Source organism: Bicyclus anynana, chromosome 15 (assembly GCF_947172395.1).
Source record: "Bicyclus anynana chromosome 15, ilBicAnyn1.1, whole genome shotgun sequence".
NCBI lineage: Eukaryota > Metazoa > Arthropoda > Insecta > Lepidoptera > Nymphalidae > Bicyclus > Bicyclus anynana.
In genome coordinates this window covers 10762369-10783237 of record NC_069097.1, presented here as the reverse complement: position 1 = coordinate 10783237, position 20869 = coordinate 10762369, and the positions used below count along the sequence as shown (strand labels likewise).

The window sequence follows — 20869 nt, the reverse complement described above, 5'->3', positions numbered from 1 at the left end:
TTTGTTATGTTTTGTATTTCATTAACATTGTTAAATTTAAAAAAAAAAACGACAAATAAATATAACAAATTAGGATAAGATTACGTTTCATTATCCTTAGAAATTACCGATAGTAGGCATATTTGTATTTTTTGCATAAAAGTGGGTCCACATATTAAAAATTTATAATTTTAAAATATTGCAGTTTTATCATGACTATATTACTTTAAAAATTATAGTAAGAAGGTATTATTTGGTTTGAATATTCTGATGAGTTAGATTAAAAAAAAAGCATAGCTATTTTTAAAAAAATCGATAGTTACGCCACTTCATTCATCCTGTTCCAATTTGTGATTCAAAATAAGCATACAAGAAAACAAAAATCGATAGTACAAATTGAAATTATTATTTATATAATTTAGTGATTCTTATATTACGTTTTTTTCGAGTTAGACTGATTTATTCCTTTTTAACCAACAGTCTGAAAGTAGACCTGTGCTGCGTTAAAAATAGACTGGAATAATACAGAAAGGTGGGCTTCTGTATTATTAGAGGCCAGATTGAAAGTCAAATCTTTATTTTTACATAAGCCTAACACATATTGGGGTAGCAAACCTAACTCCCCTTAAGCACCTTATCCTCGGTTAAATCTGTTTTGGCTACCTTCCAAGCTTTGTTGGATATTAAACGGTACGCCGACTACAGAAAAATGCTTTTAACTTAAGTATGTTTACTTTTTTATTATTTGTATAAAAATTGGGCAAGCACTCACTTGAAAATACATCCTGCAACCAACTTTTTAATTTTAAATTGTTAGAAGCAATGTGAGAGGGTTCATAATACGTATTCTTCATTTGTCTTATTTATGCCACTGCAGACTGAGTCTCTCTTTTTGGGAAAGGAATAGTATCTTTTATCAAGCATATATATCGGATTATCATTATTGTTACTTATTTTTTTTTATTCTTTACAAGTTAGCCCTTGACTACAATCTCACCTGATGGTAAGTGATGAATGATGATGTAATCTAAGATGGAAGCGGGCTAACTTGTTAATAGGAGGATGAGAATCCACACCCCTTTTCGGTTTCTACACGACATATTACCGGAACGCTAAATTGCTTGGCGGTTGGGTAACTTCCCAAAAGCCAGACCTGGACCAATTAAGAAAACCTCAATCAGCCCAGCCGGGGATCTAACCCAGAACCTCCGTCTTGTATATCCATCGCGCATACCACTGCGCCACGGTGGCCGTCAAAATGTCTATTGTTAAATCTAAAAATTAAAAACCTGGCTGAGTTTGTTATAGATTCTTCTTGAACCATGGCGCGTTTTTAACCCTCGTAACTTTAATTTTAAGTTTACGGCTAATTATTTTTAACATGACTATCTAATAATATTACTTGACACTGTTAAAGTGCTTGTAATGAATTTTGACCAAGACTTTTGACTTTAATTGACGATGATAATATTTGACTCGACAGATATTATCGAATATAAGACATCACTTATCATCAATTAAATTAAACCATCGATAATTAAACAGTACCTACCTCTTCCCGGTATCGCCTTCTGTACTGCACCTAGTAATAGTAAAAGGTTTATATTATTGTCCATTTGTATATTCATTGTAGATCTTTATAGTAGTGGTAAAATAGATGAAAACAATTTTTTTTTATTAAAATCTAACAAAAATTAAAATGGCTTTAAATATTTTGAATCTATTGTCATTTATTGGTTTGTGTTTATTTCTTTAATTTTACGCGTAAAATATATTTTATTTCAATTCCAATTGAAACAGAAAGTAAAATCATGATATTTTTTTTATTATTAACATTAAATTAAATATTATTTTTAAATTATTATAAAATACACAATACACTAAATTATAAATCTACAACATTAACCACCGTCAGTGTTCTAAACAGTCCTCTGCCTGCTTCACTTGGTGGTACAACACTTCGCTGTTGCTTCGACACTGCTTCTTGGTGACGTCATCGTCCACATCGAACTGGTACCTCGTCGACAGGTAGTGGAACAACCCTATTGACGTGAACATCAGGCCCGTGTATATGAACGACTGGGTCTCCTGTCAAAATAACATCAAAAATTTATGGTGTCACTTGCGTAAAAATATACGAGTCGTCGTTATCAACCCATATACGTCTCACTGCTGAGCTCGGGTCTCCTCTCAGAATGAGAGGGGTTAGACCAATAGTCCACCACGCTGGCCCAATGCGGATTGGCAGACTCACACACGCAGAGAATGTGAAAATGAGAATGAGAGTCTATACGAGTAAATATAATGTTTCAAAGACCTCTTTGATGATGACAAGAACAGTTACTTTATATACTGGTTGGTCGGTATAAATATACCAACTGTTAATAATAAGGGATACCTTTTGGCAACTATTTTAGAATTTAAACTATCGTGAGTGATATATATTATTGATTACATATACACATTAATTGATTACGAAACACGTGATACAACGTCGGAGTACGCCCGACTACTTTCGAACTCATACGGGGCCCTTAGTCATGAGCTGGTTCTTGCAACGCGACATGAACCAAACGGTTCGAAATTAGTCGAGCATACTCCGACGTTGTATCAGGTGAGTTTTAGCCGTGTTTCATAATCAAAAATATAATGATACTAGTCATCAGTATCAGTTAACTGTTCTGGATACTGATGACAAAAACAGTTACCTGGTGGAAGCGATTGAAGTGTCTGGTGACAACGACGGTTACCTGTTGGTAATTAACGAAGACCCTGGTGACAATAATGATGAGCACGTTCCCCGCCGCCTCAGTGAGCAGCCACACGGCCGTCATTACTGCCTTCATGCTGCTCGGCGCCTGCTTGAACGCGAACTCATTGCCTGTCACTGCGAACAGCACCTGTGCACATATTAAATGGTTTCTTGATAAGTGCTTTAGAATATACAGGGTGCTGGGGTGTATTTCCCATAACTTCAAGGTATTGACGAGTCCATTTATAGGAGCCGAACTGCTTTCATACGAAGTAATTCAAATAATTACGACTATCCATGTAACAATGTACACGCCTTTATCTATCTATGTAACATGTACACGCCTTTATCTATCCTTGCGTTTTAAAATTTTAAAGTTTGGCTACATCATATTAATAAAGATGCGTATAAGGGACACATTTTAAGATCTGTTTACAAAAAAATATTATTTACTCCGAAAATATTAATTTTAGAACACAATCATGTTCTTTGAACATTAAAAATAATTTTCGGTAAAGAATTACCTTGCTACTAGATGGCGCTGTGACACAGCGCCATCTAGTAGCAAGTTTATAGCAATTCCTTAGAAATTCGCGTTTACGTTAACGCGATAGTAACAGTATCAAATTGCCACTAGGCCCTCAGATTATTGATCTTAGTCTCCTCTTAGAATGAGAGGGATTAGGCTAATAATCCACTACGCTGGCCCAATGTGGATTGACAGACTTCACACCCCCAAAAAATTAAGAAAATTCTCAGATATGTTATTTATTCAAACATATGCCCTCTGAATCGAAGGCATAGGTTATACCTATCCACTAGGCTATCACGGCTCATATTTTGTATTTAAATTTTTTGAATTGAAAATTGTATTGGCCGATTTAATAATTTTTCGCTATTTTATATGTATCAACAATAATCAATGTACATTAGAAATCAATAAAAATATCGTTTCGCACTAAGCTAAAAACAATTTAGAGCGGGTATTATTGAGAGATAAAATATGTTGTCCGTTCCATTGAACACCTGCAGTAGAAGCAATGCAGTCTGACATATTTCGCGAGAAAATCGAAACGGAAAATAGGATTACTGATTCAGGCGCTAGTGGAAAAATGGTAGATAGGTAAATGCTATTTTATAAAAATGTAGAAAGAATAGGTAAAAACTACCCCATCATCGTTTTACCATGGGACCAGACGATTGGATTTTCATCCCTCTATCGTGTCGTTTCCATTGAACTTTTGAAAAAAATGTCTCCTCCAAAGCATTTTTCATCTTTATTTCTAGTTTAGCTATAGTCTGGAGCTTCTACCCGAATATCCGAATTTTTACATCTAGATAATTTCTGATCATTCACTTCTGTCATAAAAAAGTCTATTCTTAAAGACAAGAGTGAATAAGCATCATAGACGGAACTATGGTGATAGTGCTTAGAAAAGCACAGTTTTTTCCCGGGTTAAGAAGCGTGCGCCTAAAAGTTGGAAACATCCTACATAGGTCAAGTCATTGTCATATTTATTTTAAACAAGCATTTTTTTTTTAAGAAATTTGTGAACCCTTCATTCGGGGTACAACTAATTTAGATACTGGGCTCCTCTAACAGCCAGTTTCTTCATGTAAAACTAAAGTGACGGCCTCCGTGGCGCAGTGGTATGCGCGGTGGATTTACAAGACGGAGGTCCTGGGTTCGATCCCCGGCTGGGCAGATTGAAATTTTCTTATTGTCCAGGTCTGGCTGGTGGGAGGCTTCGGCCGTGGCTAGTTACCACTCTACCGGCAAAGACGTACCGCCAAGCGATTTAGCGTTCCGGTACGATGCCGTGTAGAAACCGAAAGGGGTGTGGATTTTCATCCTCCTCCTTAACAAGTTAGCCCGCTTCCATCTTAGACTGCATCATCACTTACCGTCAGGTGAGATTGTAGTCAAGGGCTAACATGTAAAGAATAAAAAAAAAAAGAAGTAATCTTTAGATGTACTTATTGAACCGAATTGGAAAATTCATTTACTAATAGAAAGTGTCATATAGGCTATAGGTATTTTATTCTTCTCTCTATATCTTTATTTTATTCATTCAAAAACATTTCCAAGTATATGTTCACACGTTTTTAAAACACGATGTTTTTTTATAGAGCAGTGTTGCATTTTAAATTTGGAATGATGATGTAAGAATAAGAATAGACAACTGAAAAACTTACCTCGGCAATTGATATAATTAAGAACTGTGGCAGTAGCAACGCCATCGTTATTGAGTTGGGTTCAGTTATAATGATCAGTCTGGCTTGCTGAAAATAATTGTAAATTATGAGTTCACTAAGTTTTAAAAGCTGAGACTTTATAAATTAAGGTAGACTTCCGTTCTAGGCGACCGCGACCTGCGACGGCGACCAGGTCGAATTTTAACGAAGCACTAAACAAAGATGGTCGCGCGACGCGGTCTCGGGCAGTCGCCAAGATTTTTTCTTTTTTTTTTATTATTTACAAGTTAGACTACAATCTCCCCTGATGGAAAATGATGTAGTCTTAGATGGAAGCGGGCTAACTTGTAAGGAGGAGGATGAAAATCCACACCCCTTTCGGTTTCTGCACGGCATAGTACCGGAACGCTAAATCGCTTGGCGGTACGTCTTTGCCGGTAGGGTGGTAACTAGCCACGGCCGAAGCCTTCCATCAGCCAGACCTGGACCAATTAAGAAAATCTCAATCTGCCCAGCCGGGTATCGAACCCAGGACGTCCGTTTTGTAAATCCACCGCGCATACCACTGCACCACGGAGGCCGTCAACAATCGAATGACAACAAACAAAAATCAACAGATCGGAATGCTATCTTTACAAAACCGACCGCATAATATAGTCCGGGATCAGTAGAACATTTTTTACAACTTATTACTATCAAATTAATTTTTCGTCTTGATGAGACGATAAACTTTTTTATTTACGAAAATTGATTCTTGTAGATAACTGAGTTACCAGAAAATAAAAGTTTCTGAGGGTCAGAACGAGATAATGTACATACCACGCAATTCGTAGGACATTTTGGCTGTTAAGTTGTATGACTATTAATTAATCAAGTAAAAAAGACTAAGGTTAGTAGAAACTTTTGATAAACTACTGTCCTCCCAACTTGTATCAATAACGAGGTTATTAAAAATTGTTACTAACCAGCTGTTTTTTTTTTACTGCTTCTTAATTAATAGTTATACAACATGTTCTATGGATCCCTGACTAATACTATTAAAAAATAAAGTAATTTAATTGGTTGTCTGGAAGATATCGCTCATTAGCGATACGACCGCCAATTGTACAATAATTTTTTAATTAATTTTTTGTTTGTTCTTTTTATTTTTAGTGTACAATAAAGCATATTTAATTTATTCATTCATATAATATACTTACATAAAAATCGCCATTTTTATCAACAACCATGGTATAAACTCCTCCTTGGTCTAATTGTATATCATCCATAATGATCTTATCTCCCACTCTGAGAGAGTACGTCGACATAAACACCTCCGTTTGTGCACTCACTCCGGGGTGAATATGAGACTCTATCTCTTTTCTCTTCTCATTGAAGAGAGTTATGTTTGATGAGGTCACACGATTTGTGACGAGAAATCTACGGGAAAATATAAATTAATTTAAATTATTAAACCGAGACCCATGATAGTCCATTGGACATGACTTCTGCCTCAGTTTCGGAGGATGTAGGTAGGTAGGAATCTGGTCCGGGGCATGCACCTCCAACTTTTCAGTTATGTGCTTTTTTAGAAATTAAATATCACGTTTCTCAAACGGTGAAGGGAAAAAATCGTTGTCTTGGGCCAGCGTGGTGGCCTATTCGCCTAACCCCCCTCATTCTGAGGGGGGAGTGGAGACTCGTGCTCAGCAGTGAGCTGAATATGGGTTGATAATGATGATGATAATGACATTATATCGAATATTTTATTATCTGTATGTAAATGCGATCAACGACATATTTCGTGAAAAGAAATAGACAAAATATTGACCAATATCGGCTGAGTAGTTCCAGACTCATCTCTTTTATCCCAACGCTATGAAAGAGATAGTAATATTTCGGTTTAATAAAGCAGAGTTCAATAAAATACGCTCTTTGGAACTACAGATTCAGTCAGTCAGCAGATTATCGTAATATGTATTGGACCATTTGAACAGAAAAACCATTGAATAAGGTTACCTACTCTTAGATTATCCTTTGAAATTACTAAACCCATTTTCATGCGTTTATTTCTGATAGATTGGGTAATGGGTATAGATATAAATAATATATACTTATATCATAAAGAAGAAAGGGTTTTTTGTTTGTTTGTTTGCATTAAATAGGGCTAAAGTTTTCGACTATTATTACCACCATTAAATTAAATTAAATTATGACATAATCTTGACCTTTCAAAAGTGCTTGTAAACTAAGCTTAATTGAAATAAATGAATTTTGACTTTTGACTTTTGACTGAACCGATTTGAAAATTCTATCACTATATATACCGGGTGCTATAGGCTATATAATATCCCCATTTCTCTAAGGGAACAGGAACTACGCAGGTGAAACCGCGTGGCGCCTGCTAGGTAATCAATTAACGAAAAAGTTTTCTGTTTCAATGTAAGTAATTTAGAAGTCATGAGTTACCTCACAACTGGTAACCCCGATTTGCTTTTGTCGACATTTTCCCCAAATCTCACTGTGTCATTACCGTTTACAAAGAACGATATCGCTTTATTGTTTTCCAAGGGGAAAACTTCGTCTTTCCGTCCGATACAACTGCCTCCCAATCTCATTAAAACTTTATCCGTCTCGGTTACTCTTATCTGTTTGTTTGAGTAGTAAGAGAGGGAGGGAATCGTGTACACCATGTTATCTTGTATGGAGATGGAGCAAGGGTTGCCATTATATACGCGAAGTTGTGAATAGCCTGTTTGAGGAAGTTCTGGATATGTTGTCTGAAAAAAAAATCAGTTTTGATTACCTTTCTACTACTACTACTACATTTGGAATCTGTAGTCGATTTTTATTTACTTATAAATAAAGTTGATAAAAAAAGCAGATTTCATTTAGTTTCTTAATTAATATTACCTGAACTTTAACTATAGTTAAACCCGCAGAACAAGGCTATACCTACCTTCTTTAGATTTATACTCTTTTGGGTCAAATAGAAAATCAAACATTAGGAAGACAAGAAAATAGGTCGCTTATTGTGTTATCGTCTATATAAAAGTACTTTTTCTCATTAACAGCAAACTTAAGTACAGAGAATCAACGTATTATTTTAAATGTAATCTACGAGTATTAACCTCCAAATAAAAGTACATTTTCTCATTAACAGCAAACTTAAGTACGAAGCATCAACGTATTGTTTTAAATGCAATCTACGAGTACCTTGATATAAATTTCGACGAGCGCCGAAGCAATAAACGCTACGCCCGCCAGAACGCCTCCGAGAGTCAATTTGTGGAGCGGATTTGTGAGAATATTGCGCTTCTCTAGACAGGGATATAAGAACTGGAACAAATAATGTCGCTATTAATGTCTTTCCGACCAAAATTCAGACATTTTGAAGACCTCCGTGGCGCAGTGGTATGCGCGGTGGATTTACAAGACGGAGGTCCTGGGTTCGATCCCCGGCTGAGCCGATTGAGATTTTCTTAATTAGCCCAGGTCTGGCTGGTGGGAGGCTTCAGCCGTGGCTAGTTACCACCCTACCGGCAATGACGTAAGCGACTTAGCGTTCCGGTACGATATCGTGTAGAAACCGAAAAGGAGTGTGGATTTTCATCCTCCTCCTAACAAGTTAGCCCGTTTCCATCTTAGACTGCATCATCACTTACCATCAGGTGAGATTGTAGTCAATATATTCTTAGTACTTTATCAACCATGAATATAAGAATTAATGGATATCTAATGTGACAGTATTTCTTACAAAACCAACGTAACCAGCGTGACGTTAAGGGGACGTAAACGAACACATTTATTTTATTTTATATTTATATAAACTTTATTGTACAAAAGAAAATCAACATCAACTAAAAACAGAAGTAAACATAGAAGACAAGTATTGAACAAAGGCGGTCTTATTGCTTAAAGCAATATCTGTAAGACAACCTATGTTTAAAGGAATTAATATGTAATTAAATGCGGGATGGTCCAAAAAATATATACAAAATATAATAAATACAAAAAAAATAATTTACGCCTACAATTAAGTCAGGGGTTTATAACCTTTTTCATTTTACAAGTTATTTTGATTTGAAAAAAAGGCAAAATTTAAACACAATGATAAAGTACAATTTTATAAGACTCAATAGCTCAACGGAAAATGGCCGGACTCATCACCGAGGGGTGGTGGTTCGATCCCCGCCCTAACCCTAAACTATTGTCGTACCCACTCCTAATACAGTCCCGACTAGTTGGAGGGAAATGGCAATATAAGTGATATTAAAAAAAGATTTGGAAATATTCTTTAAAAAAAAATTATGTACCTAATTAGGAAAAATAACATTAACAACAACAAACAGTGAAGGAAAAACATCGTGAGGAAACCTTCCTCCAGAGCATTTTCTTAATTCTCTGCGTGTGTGAAGTCTGCCAATCCGCATTAGGCCAGCGTGGTGGACTATTGGCCTAACCCCTCTGATTCCGCGAGGAGACTCGAGCTCAGCAGTGGGTTGATAATGATGATGATGATGAACATTAACCAATTCATACCTTTTGGAACAAAGGGATGAGAATAAGTATACAAATAGGGCCAAACACTTGCAGCTGGTCTGGCTTGATAGTCACGAAGCCCAGGCGGCCGTCCATCTTTGTTGCTTGTAGAGTCCATCTCGAACCCTGTCAAAAGAAAAAAAAATGTGTTCACATAAGTAATTTAATTTATATAAACATTTGTATATTAAATACTGAATTTATTATTTAATTAATGACACTAATTTGGATATTATAACGGTTCATACATGTAGGCATACAAGACTAATTACAAAGGACCTGAATCGCTAGACGTTATTTTCGGTCAAAGCATATTATGATCAATGATCAATGATCTAATGGGTTTATAAAAACTGTCTCTATAGAATCGATGTTCCATAATAACTGTAATCGTGTGCATCGGTAACATGAATATAAGTTTAAAAAGCTCCGTAAAATCCTTTTTGTGTATTTGAATGGTGTAAAAAATGGTCAACAACTTCTAGTTTAGTATAACACATATGAACATTGAACACGAGTATCTATCTAAGCTCTAAGAAGATAATCCTCACAAAATGACAAACAATTTTGTTCGTGAATTTGGGGGCTATACCTACTATAGTGTTTTTCAGATAACATGGGTATGGAAACAGATCGTTTAATTCTTGAAAGTTTGCCGCGATTCACGATAATAGTACGCCTTAAGAACGTCATAAGGCAACTGTCACCATACCCATGTTATCTAAAGAAGACTTTAGTCCTTAAGTAATTAGTCTGAGATGAAAAATAGTCTGTGTTTCTTACCAATTGATCCAGCAGAGCCCAAAACACCGGCAGTACGGAGAACAAGGTGAGTATAGACAGCGTTTTCTTCACATCTCGTACGAAACCTTTGTCGTACTTGTGATGCGTGCTGTCCAACCAGTGGGACTGTTTTTCGCTTCTGCCTTTTGTTAGCATGTTTTTTAGACCTAACTAAAATAAATATAAAAAATATATAAAAATTATGCTTTTTTAGAGAAAGACGATACTAATCGTTATCAACCCATATTCGGCTCACTGCTGAGCTCGAGTCAATGGCCCAATGTGATGTATGAACACGATACTATTAATGTATACTAATATTATAAAGCTAAAAAGGTTGTTTGTTTGCTTGAACGCGCTAATCTCAAAACTAATGGTCAGATTTGAAAAATTTTAGCTTCGTTAGAATTCTACATTATCCCTAATGAACATAGACTTTATTTATCCCCGTATTTCCATGGGAACGGGAACTACGTGGGTAAACCCGAGGAGCGTGATTTACAGTGGAATCCATAGACGTTGTAGGGGTACCCCCAGGGGATCATTTAGCCGCTGAGTGTCGAATTTAACCTCTTTCGTTAGAGAATATGACACTCAGCGAGTGAATTGGCTGCCCCTACAAAGTCTATGAATTCCACTGTAGTCCAGTAATTTTAAGCAATTTAAACTCTAATCTGGGGAAAAAATCCTACTAAGTTTTTGTTAGAGTTCCGCTTCAATATCTACAAACCATGACACACTATAGTCTACCATTTAACATTAAGTGATCATTAAACGCAACGTTGTCGTAAAGAAAATTTTCACCGTGAGTTTTCATTTTTCGAAACCAAATTTCCCAAATGGCTTCCCTTAAGCAAAACTTCGTGAATAATTCATTGAGAAAAACGAGCGACCCAGTGAAACCGTAGGGTGAAGTTAGAAACAACAATAAAATATTCCGACATTTCTAGTATAACAAAAGATATAGACGAAACGTTATAACGGCGGTCGACTATCTTCTATCTATACTAATATAAAGCTGAAGAGTTTGTTTATTTGTTTGTTTGTTTGATTGAACGCGATAATCTCAGGAACTACAGGTCCGATTTCAAAAATTCTTTCAGTGTTAGATAGCCTATTTATCGAGGAAGGCTATAGGTTATATATTATCCCCATATTCCCACGGGAACGTGAACTACGCGGGTGAAACCGCGCGACGTCAGCTAGTTTAGTCATAAAAGTCAAAGATTGTGAGATATTTGATTGTAAGTTGCGTCATTAATAAACGTGCAACTGTAACTTTTTAACAGTTGATAAATTCACTGTACCTATGTTGAAGTTTGGGACAACAGTTTTCTAACGACAAAGTTAGCTTACATCATTTTATTTCTTAATGAATATTGTAATTTAAATATTTGGTTATGTGCAAAAAGAAATTTCTCTATCATCGTAAGATTTTAACCTGTACTGATTGCTTCCTTGCACTGTGAGTAGATATCAAAAATTAAAGTAGGCTGAGATAACTATTTCCCTGGACGATTTCACTTTTTGTCATCCACTCACAGCACAATCAATTATTTAATTAAATAAGCAATTCTCACAATTTTTTTAACTGTTAGTTTGTGGGCTGTTGATTAAGCAGCAACGGAAATTTCCATATGTGAATTAAGTCACTTATTAGTCGAGTTTTAGATATAAATTTAGCAGGGGGTCCACCGGAACTAGTTAAATTATAAAGTGGTCTACGAGAAAAAAGAAGTTTGAGAACCTCTGACCTATGAGATAAATTTATGAGTTTTTTAATATTCATCTACGAGTATCGTAACATAGTTTGTGAACGTCAGTAAGAATAATTCAATATTATTTGTACGGAATCCTAGTTGCACGAATCTCACACGCACTTGGCCGATTTTTTCTACTATTTAGTTAAGTGTATATAAGACTACAAATGTAAATCAATTATCATCTTGGGTACTTACAGAAACGCATTTCACAAAATCAATGACCATGTTGCCTTCAGGTTTCTTCATAACGTACCTGCTCTTGGCACTTACGAAGATCACTGAAAAAAAAATCGTGAAACTTTGTTTTTTGAACTAATAAAATAATAATAATTAAATAATAAATAAATAACAGCTGTACATTATTTGACCCGATAAATACCGGACATTTATTTTGTTAATTAGTTATATAGTGTGTTTTAGATTTATTATTTATCCCCTCGTATACATAACGTATTTAAGCCAATAGTCCACCACGCTGGTTCAATGCGGATTGACAGACACACACGCAGATAATTAAGAAAATTCTTTGGTATGCAGGTTTCCTCACGATGTTTTTCCTTCACCGTTTGAGACACGGTTTCCTCTTATATACTCATTCCTTATTTTATCTATTCTTGTCACACCACACATCCATCTCAACATGATGTTAATCCTTCTGAAGTAAATGAGGGTTAAATTTTTCGAGTGTATAAATATAGGTTCCGAGAAATTTTAATTCATTATCATAAAAGTAGTCTTAGTTACACATTATAATATGAGCTATCGTTTAATGAAAAACCCGTCAAAATCGATCCAATCGTATCGGAAATTATTCTGATCCGGAACAAATTCGACGGACAGTCGGACATGTTATAAAATTGGAAAGTGTTTGCCACACGTTTTCATCATGACTAATATTCTCGTTTCCCTCCAATTAGTCGGAAAAACTATTTTAGCAGTAATGGTTACGGTAAATCAATTACTATTGCCATTAGTCCATGTTAGGCCTTGAACCCATGAGCTCTCAGCATGATTCATACTCTTTATTGTTTAACTATTTAGGCTTTTATTTATATTTTTTATTTTTTATTATTCACAAGTTAGTCCTGATCGTAAGTGATGATGCAATCGGAATTACGTATGCATACAGAAGAAAGTAATTATTTAGATATTGCTAACAGATATTTTATTTATATTTGTATTAATCATTACACAAATATTGTTTAGGAAATGTTTCAAAGGTGAACACACATGCATTATAGATATTATAAATACATATACGAGCCTAATATAGATGACCTTTGCAAGATAACTGGAGGTCGCGAGTTAATAATAGGAAATTGTTTGTTGTTGTTGATAAACAATGATTAAACAATGATAAAACAATGATTGTTCATTAATTGTTTGCCACTGTTCATTCATTTGCGAAATAGTTGTATCTACGAGATGGTTGCAGTACATATTTGCTTTTATCTGGAAAGATACAGACGCTATTCCACGCGTAGTTCCGTTTTCTCGCTTAGCCTTTGAGGCGGAAAGCGGAACTCCGACTATCTTTAAACTTCCGCACTACACTCGATATGATACCGAGAAAATTAGAATACATGGATCAGAATCAGAATATTATACGATACGATGGATATTTCAAGCGTTTTAACAAGTAATTTTGTGTTTTTTTTCAATCTGTGGACAAGAAAATGGCTGCAAACTAGGCAAATGAGGATACTCGTATTCCCGAATTTGGAAAACGAAATAGTAAATCTAATGCATAATTATTAGCAATTACAGCAACTTCGAAAAAAACCTTGGACTGCCATACTTAATATACGTAGCAAACACTATTACGCGTGTAGCCGGCACCATGTTATATACAACCTCCTTATGTAACATGATACTACTTCGGAAATGGCACAGTAAACTGTAGCCTTATTAAGTATACGTCATCTATTTTACGTATGCTGTACTCGCTGCAAACTAAACAGATGAGGATACTCGTATTCCCGAATTTGGAAAACAAAATAGTAGATCTAGTGCAAATTTTTAGCAACTACAGCTACTTCGAAAAAAATCCAATACCTATTGCCATACTTAATATACGTAGCAAACACTATTACGCTCGTAGCCGGCACCATGTTATATACAAGCTCCATATTATGTAACATAATGCTGCTTCGGAAATGGCACATTAAGTTGTACTCTTACTACGAGTAAGTATACGTCATCTATTTTACGTATGCTACACCCACAGTAAGTAGTAATTTGCAAGCTAATTTAAGCTTTTTTTCTCAGTGTAGGCCGACTATGCTGATGATGAAGTAGTAGGTAGTAGTAGTAAATAGATAAAATAACTTACCAATAGACATCAAAACGACTACTCCAGGAGCACCAAAAGCTAAAGAATAGCAATCCTTATCTCCCAAGCAATGTACATCTGACCTCAATATAGGAGACACGGTCTTTGCGATCAAACTACCAGTGCATAGATTGAAATAGAGAATACTGAAGTACAGAGCTAACTGCTTCTCTTGCTGTGGCAGTTTAAACTGATCTCCTCCGAAAGCAGTGACACATGGTTTGATTCCTCCTGTGCCTATTGTTATCATTAGGAGACCAATGATTGTGCATAACCTGTAAGACAGAAATATACAAAACTTCTTCACGAAATATCGAAAACCGCTTTATGTACAAAGTTGAAATTTGCTAGAGAGGTAGTTTATAGATAGTAGATATCCGCTATGTAGGTCCAAGGGTGACCGAAATCGCAGGCGTTCATTAGTAGGTATTATTATAACTAAATCCTTGTTCAAATTTAGATTTATTGTTAAATAATGATCTTGAAAATAGAATTAATATTTTTTGAGAGAACAGCTTTTTAGAAACAATTTTAGATTCGCCATGTCCGTCTGACCAAGATTTAGCTCAACGACTATTGGTATTAAAAAGTGTACGTATCTATCTTCTATCTATATCTATATATACTTATAATAAAACTGGTTGAATTCTATACATTTAAATTCGCAATTTGAGATTTTACTTATACCATATGTAACAACAAACGTTAGCGTGGCATAAAGGACGCCAGCGCCATCTAGAATGTATACATATAATACGAATTCTTTACATTTTGTACATTCATTTAAGCATTATAAAATCAATACTGAATCTAAAAATTTTTTTTTTTTCGATTTTTGTCTGTCTGTCTGTCTGTCCGTGTTTTTTCCTTTTTTGGGCATCACGCTGAAACTACTAAATGAATTCAAATCAAACTTGGTATTGTTTAAGACCATAATACGGAGAAGGTTATAAGATATTTTTTATTGCGAAAATAAAATGAAAAGGGGGTGAAAGTTTACATTGATTTCCGCGCGGACGAAGTCGCGGGCATCCACTAGTTTTACATATAACCTAGAATATTTCAAAACCAAACCAAACCCCAAACCAAAAAAACCTTGAATGCTCAAACGAGATTAAAAATAATACGTCAGTACATATTGGCTCGTAATAAATCATCTTGAATTATTCCAATGACGGATGTAGGTACTGCATTTTCCCGGAGTGTAATTAAATCTGTGTATTTTACTTTATTTCGAGATGAAAATATGTGCTTTCAATAAACATGCCCCGTATCCAATTCATTTTGTATTTTCAGAAATATCAAATCTGACTTACATCATTAAAGAATTTATGTTCCAAATTCCAATATGAATTATTATTATATATATGTCATACTTTTATACCTACTTATTATTTTCTGCAGTAAATAATACAATAAAAAATACATGAATCGGCAAATCAGATCATCATCGTCATTATCAACCCATATTCGGCTCACTGCTGAGCTCGAGCCTCCTCTCAGAATGAGAGGGGTCAATAGTCCAGACGTCCACGTGGCGCAATGAATAGTGACCCTGTTTTCTGCACCCATGGCTGTGGGTTCGATTCTCACAACTGAAAAATATTTGTGTGATAAGCACGGATTTCCAGTGTCTGGGTGTAGTATATAAATATACATAATATATGATAAAATCCGCTATCTTAGTACTCATAACACAGGCTATACGGTTTTTTTTGGGGCTAAGTATTGTATTAGTTTATTTACAAAAAAAAACACCGACATCCATGCCCTTTGGACTGGAACAGAGCAATGCTCCTTGGCGGCCGTAGTCTGTCTGTATCTTTACTTTTTTTTGTGTTTGGCTGGTGGGAGGCTTCGGCCGTGGCTAGTTACCACCCTACCGGCAAAGACGTACCGCCAAGCGATTTAGCGTACCGGTACGATGCCGTGTAGAAACCGAAGGGAGTGTGGATTTTTCCTCCTCCTAACAAGTTAGCCCGTTTCCATCTTAGACTGCATCATCACTTACCATCAGGTGAGATTGTAGTCAAGGGCTAACTTGTAAAGAATAAAAAAAAAAAAAAACTTTTTCATAGCTAAACCACACGAAATTTGTCACAAACAAAATGGACCTTGAATGGTTGGACTTGCGATTAGACCTTGGATGGACCTTGAATGGTTATTATAATTATGTAGTACCTTTTTGGTAGCTCCAGTTGAGGTATCGCTGTCACAGCTACCAGTATATTCCCGGCTGCATACACAAACATCAGATATAAAATAGTCCTAAAATGAAATGAAATATTTAATTATATGGTTTTGAGTTAAAATCGCATCCTTTCCTTTTCAGACAAACCATCTATTTAAAAAAGTATTATAGTGTAAAGTACGTAAAGTCCAAGTATACTGACTCTATATTACATTTATAGATGAGACTAGCCGACGTCCCGCGGTTTTACTCGCATAGTTCCTGTTCTCGTGAGAATATTGGGATAAATTATAGCCTATAACACTCACAAATAACGTGGCTTTATACTGGTAAAATTATTTTCAAATTCAGTTTAGTAGATACATAGATAACACTAATAAATCACAAACTTTACCTCTTCATAATTTAGTACCTATAGTAGTTTATACTCGTAGTAGTTTAGATTATGCACCTACAAGACGGGAGAAAGATCAATAGCGTTATTGTATAGCAATATTTGTATAACTCATGGGTATGGTGTAAGTTTCGAACTCATCTCTAACTCTCTGTGTCTAACAATCTCTATATACAAAAAATAGAGATGAATTCAGAGCTCGCACTCTCGAGTTATAAAAGCACATAATATTATAGGCTAGTTGCTGACAGCTGCGTACATACGTGCTCTGACATAACCAATGAGGACTTTCCAACTCAAGGGTATCTTAGTCAGGGATCCGTAGAACATTTTGTTCAACAGTTACTATCAAGTTAATTTTTCGTGAGTAGCTTTATTTCGATGAGATGATCATTTTTTTTATTTATGAAAGTTCTTGACTCTGGTAGCTAACTGAGTTACCAGGAAATAAAAATTTCTGAGTTTCGGAACGTTTCTCTTTCTTTACCTTCAAGGGGGAAGGGAGTAACAGTTTCAAGAACCCTCTGAAGAAATTTTGGCTGGTGGGAGGCTTTCGACGTGGCTAGTTACCATTCTACCGACAAAGACGTACAGCCAAGCGATTTAGCGTTCCGGTACGATGTCCTGTAGAAACCGAAAGGGGTGTGGATTTTCACAAACCACCTAACAAGTTCTTAGCCCGCTTCCATTGCATTGCATCATCACTTACCATCAGGTGAGATTATAATCAAGTGCTAATTTGTAAAGAATAATAAAAAAAAGAAAAATTTAGCCAAAAGCAAAACAACCCCTTTCATCTTTCATACCTGAAGATAATGCGCTGGATGGCTCGTATTTTAATTTTTTTTAAATAAATCCAACGCATTTACCTTTTAAGAATGAGATTGTAGAGTGCAAAATTTCGTCTACTTACTCATTTTTACGTAATAGACACCTTAAAAATAAAAAAAAAAACAAAAGCAATACCTAAATTTTCCGAGGTAGTTGTCAGCAAGGATTCCTCCCAAAATAGGAAAGAAATATACGAAAGTGCTGAAAACATGGTATATTTCTGTAGCGCCCTCGTCGGAATAGCCCAACTTACTGCGTAGGTACAGTGTGAGGAACGCTGAAAACATGAAACGGTCGAAAGAACGAATTAATTACAACAATCTAAGGCTTCATTCACATTGGCGCAGATTCGAAGCAAAGTCGCGTTTGTGTGACCATAAACCTCAACTTAATGTGTATGTGACGTTATAATAATTTTAGGTTTCTCATATGAACTCATCTAAAGAATATCAACTGAACATCAGTGCCAGGTATTGTTGTTTTTTTTGCGCCAATTTAGATAAATTATCATTATAAGTATTATGTACTAAGTATGAATATGGATTTTCAATTTTAATCTATTTTCCAGAGAAAAAATTCTTAGAACAGATTATGAAAAATTATGAGTATATAAATACATAGATAGGTACAGGCTCGTTTGTTTCTGAATAACATTCTGCGATGCTTTTTTTTCTTTTGCAAGCTAAAATCGCTGTGCAGTAATTAGTTATTCATATAAATGACTAGCAGACGCGCCGCGGTTTCACTCGTATACGTCACATTCCTGTGGGTCTACGGGAATAAAATATATGCCTATGACATTTACAAATAACGTGGCTCTCTATTGGTAAAAGAATTTTCTAAATCGGTTTAGTAGATCCACCTTTAACATCACAATCTTTACCTCTTTATAATATTACTAACCAACGCCACGCGGTCTCACCCGCGTAGTTCCCGTTCACGTGAGAAATCGGGGATAAAAAATAGCCTATGACACTCACAAATAACGTGACTTTCTATTTGCAAAAAAATATATTTCAATATCGGTTCAGTAGATCCAGAGATTACCCCCTATAATCTCACAAAGTGTACCTCTATTTAATGTTAGTATAGATTATTATAGATATAAAAGTGACTTACCTCTCATGCCGGAGAAGGAAAATCTCTCACAGAACTCGGCGAGCATGATAATAATCACCATCCTCGGAAACCGATTATTCGCCTAGAAAACAGTCCATCAATTAGATAAGTATAGGAATAAAAACGTCTTCATTATCATATTCGGCTCACTGCTAAGCACGAGTCTCCTCTCGGAATGAGAGGGGTTAGGCCAATAGTCCACGAACCAATGCGGACATCACACACGCAGAGATAGAGAATTAAGAAAATTTTCAGGTATGCGTAGGCGTAGGTTTGACGGCCTCCGTGGCGCAGTGGTATGTGCGGTGGATTTACAAAACGGAGGTCCTGGGTTCGATCCCCAGCTGGACAGATTGAGATTTTCTTAATTTGTCCAAGTCTGGCTGGTGGGAGGCTTCGGCCGTGGCTAGTTACCACCCTACCGGCAAAGACGTACCGCCAAGCGATTTAGCGTTCCGGTACGATGCCGTGTAGAAACCGAAAGGGGTGTGGATTTTCATCCTCCTCCTAACAAGTTAGCCCGCTTCCATCTTAGACTGCATCATCACTTACCATCAGGTGAGATTGTAGTCAAGGGCTAACTTGTAAAGAATAAAAAAAAAAAAAAAAGGTTTCCTCGCCATGTTTTTCCTTCTTAATGATTTTTCCACAAAATACAAAAAATTTAGAGCAATAATTAAAAAGAAGCTGATGACCAAATCCACAGCATTACACTCATACAAGAATCCTTACGTCTTCATTTATTATATTATGTAATAATTTTTATACTTAGACGTTTTCAAAAAGCAAAATAAGTTCACTTGATCTCGTTACAAAGAGTTAGAAACAAGTAACGTAAGAACATAATTAATAATTTTGCGCCTGACACTACTTAACTGAAAGCTTTATCTTTGTTGTGTTCCCACGAGTAGGTCCTTACGTTAATTATCTTTTTACGTACCTTTTGCAATACATTGTTAATTTTTCTGTGTATAGTTCATTTTTCAGTAGCGTAGGACTATGGAGAAAGAATAGTATAACCTATGACACTCACAATAATTCCACGGGAACAGGAACTACAAAGGTGAAATCGTGAGGCTTCAGTCAGTTTTTTTTAATTTAAATAATAACTCACCTCAACATTTAGTTTAATCAAAATAACAATAAAAGTAATAAGAAGACACTATTAATTAAACATACCTACTTTTATTAAATTTGTAGAGAGGTCAATTCTGTACATGAAATAGGGGTAGGGTAGAGGTAGGGGTAGGGTAGGGGTGGGGTAGTTGAAATTTTACATCGAGTGTCACGCAGACGAAGTCGCGGGCGTTCGCTAGTAATAATATAGTTTTGACACTTCCTGAACACATAACTCGACATTGTAGAAAAGTTTAGGTAATTATTTGTTTAAATAATTTTCATTGTTTACCTAGGCGGCTAAATGAAATTCTTTAGTTTCGACGCTCTAAGTAACATACCTAATAAGTAGTAAAAATCTTAAGATGTCAACTCTAGAACGGCAGGTTATAAAATAAAGTCAAAGTCAAAATTAATTTAGTACAATAATTAAGCTTAGTTTACAAAATTGCTTTTAGTCAGGTAATTTTATAGTAATGTCAGGTAAAACCTTCACATCTTCAGCGTTTTCGTTCTTTAAATCCTACAATCCTCCTAGCACAATGTTCCGTTAACTTTAAGTAGACATATCCGGATATCCTCCTCGGTATACCGTCGGGGATAAAAATATATAATAATAAATAAAATGTACTAACCGTCGTTTTGTCCCCATGTTTCACATTAACGTCCGTTGACACTATCATCGTAACAACGTGTAACAAATGACGAATGTTACAACTAATGCTTATTTATATCTAATATCTTATAGTCAGCAAACAACACGACGTTGCGAGATGTATCCTACATATATTATATAATTAATGTAAGAGTTTGTCTGATCGTTTTTTTTTTTATTTATTACTCTCTAATGTACACCACAATGAAAATATTTAAGCGAAATAAAAACATAACA

At 35.5% G+C, this 20869-nt stretch overlaps 1 protein-coding gene across 1 annotated transcript; it reads right to left on the bottom strand.

Moving 5' to 3' along the window:
* Positions 1-1735: 1735 nt before the first annotated feature.
* On the bottom strand, positions 1736-20705 carry LOC112043180 (peptide transporter family 1-like). Its single transcript, XM_024078484.2, has 14 exons — positions 20613-20705; positions 18862-18943; positions 17878-18019; positions 16508-16594; positions 14327-14601; positions 12190-12272; positions 10232-10402; positions 9449-9574; positions 8123-8245; positions 7376-7686; positions 6127-6346; positions 4928-5014; positions 2730-2879; positions 1736-2067 (listed from the first exon to the last, which is right to left on the bottom strand). The coding sequence occupies exons 1-14, from the start codon at positions 20658-20660 to the stop codon at positions 1891-1893; spliced, it is 2082 nt and encodes a 693-aa protein (XP_023934252.2). The 5' UTR covers positions 20661-20705; the 3' UTR covers positions 1736-1890.
* Between the last annotated feature and the right edge of the window lie 164 nt (positions 20706-20869).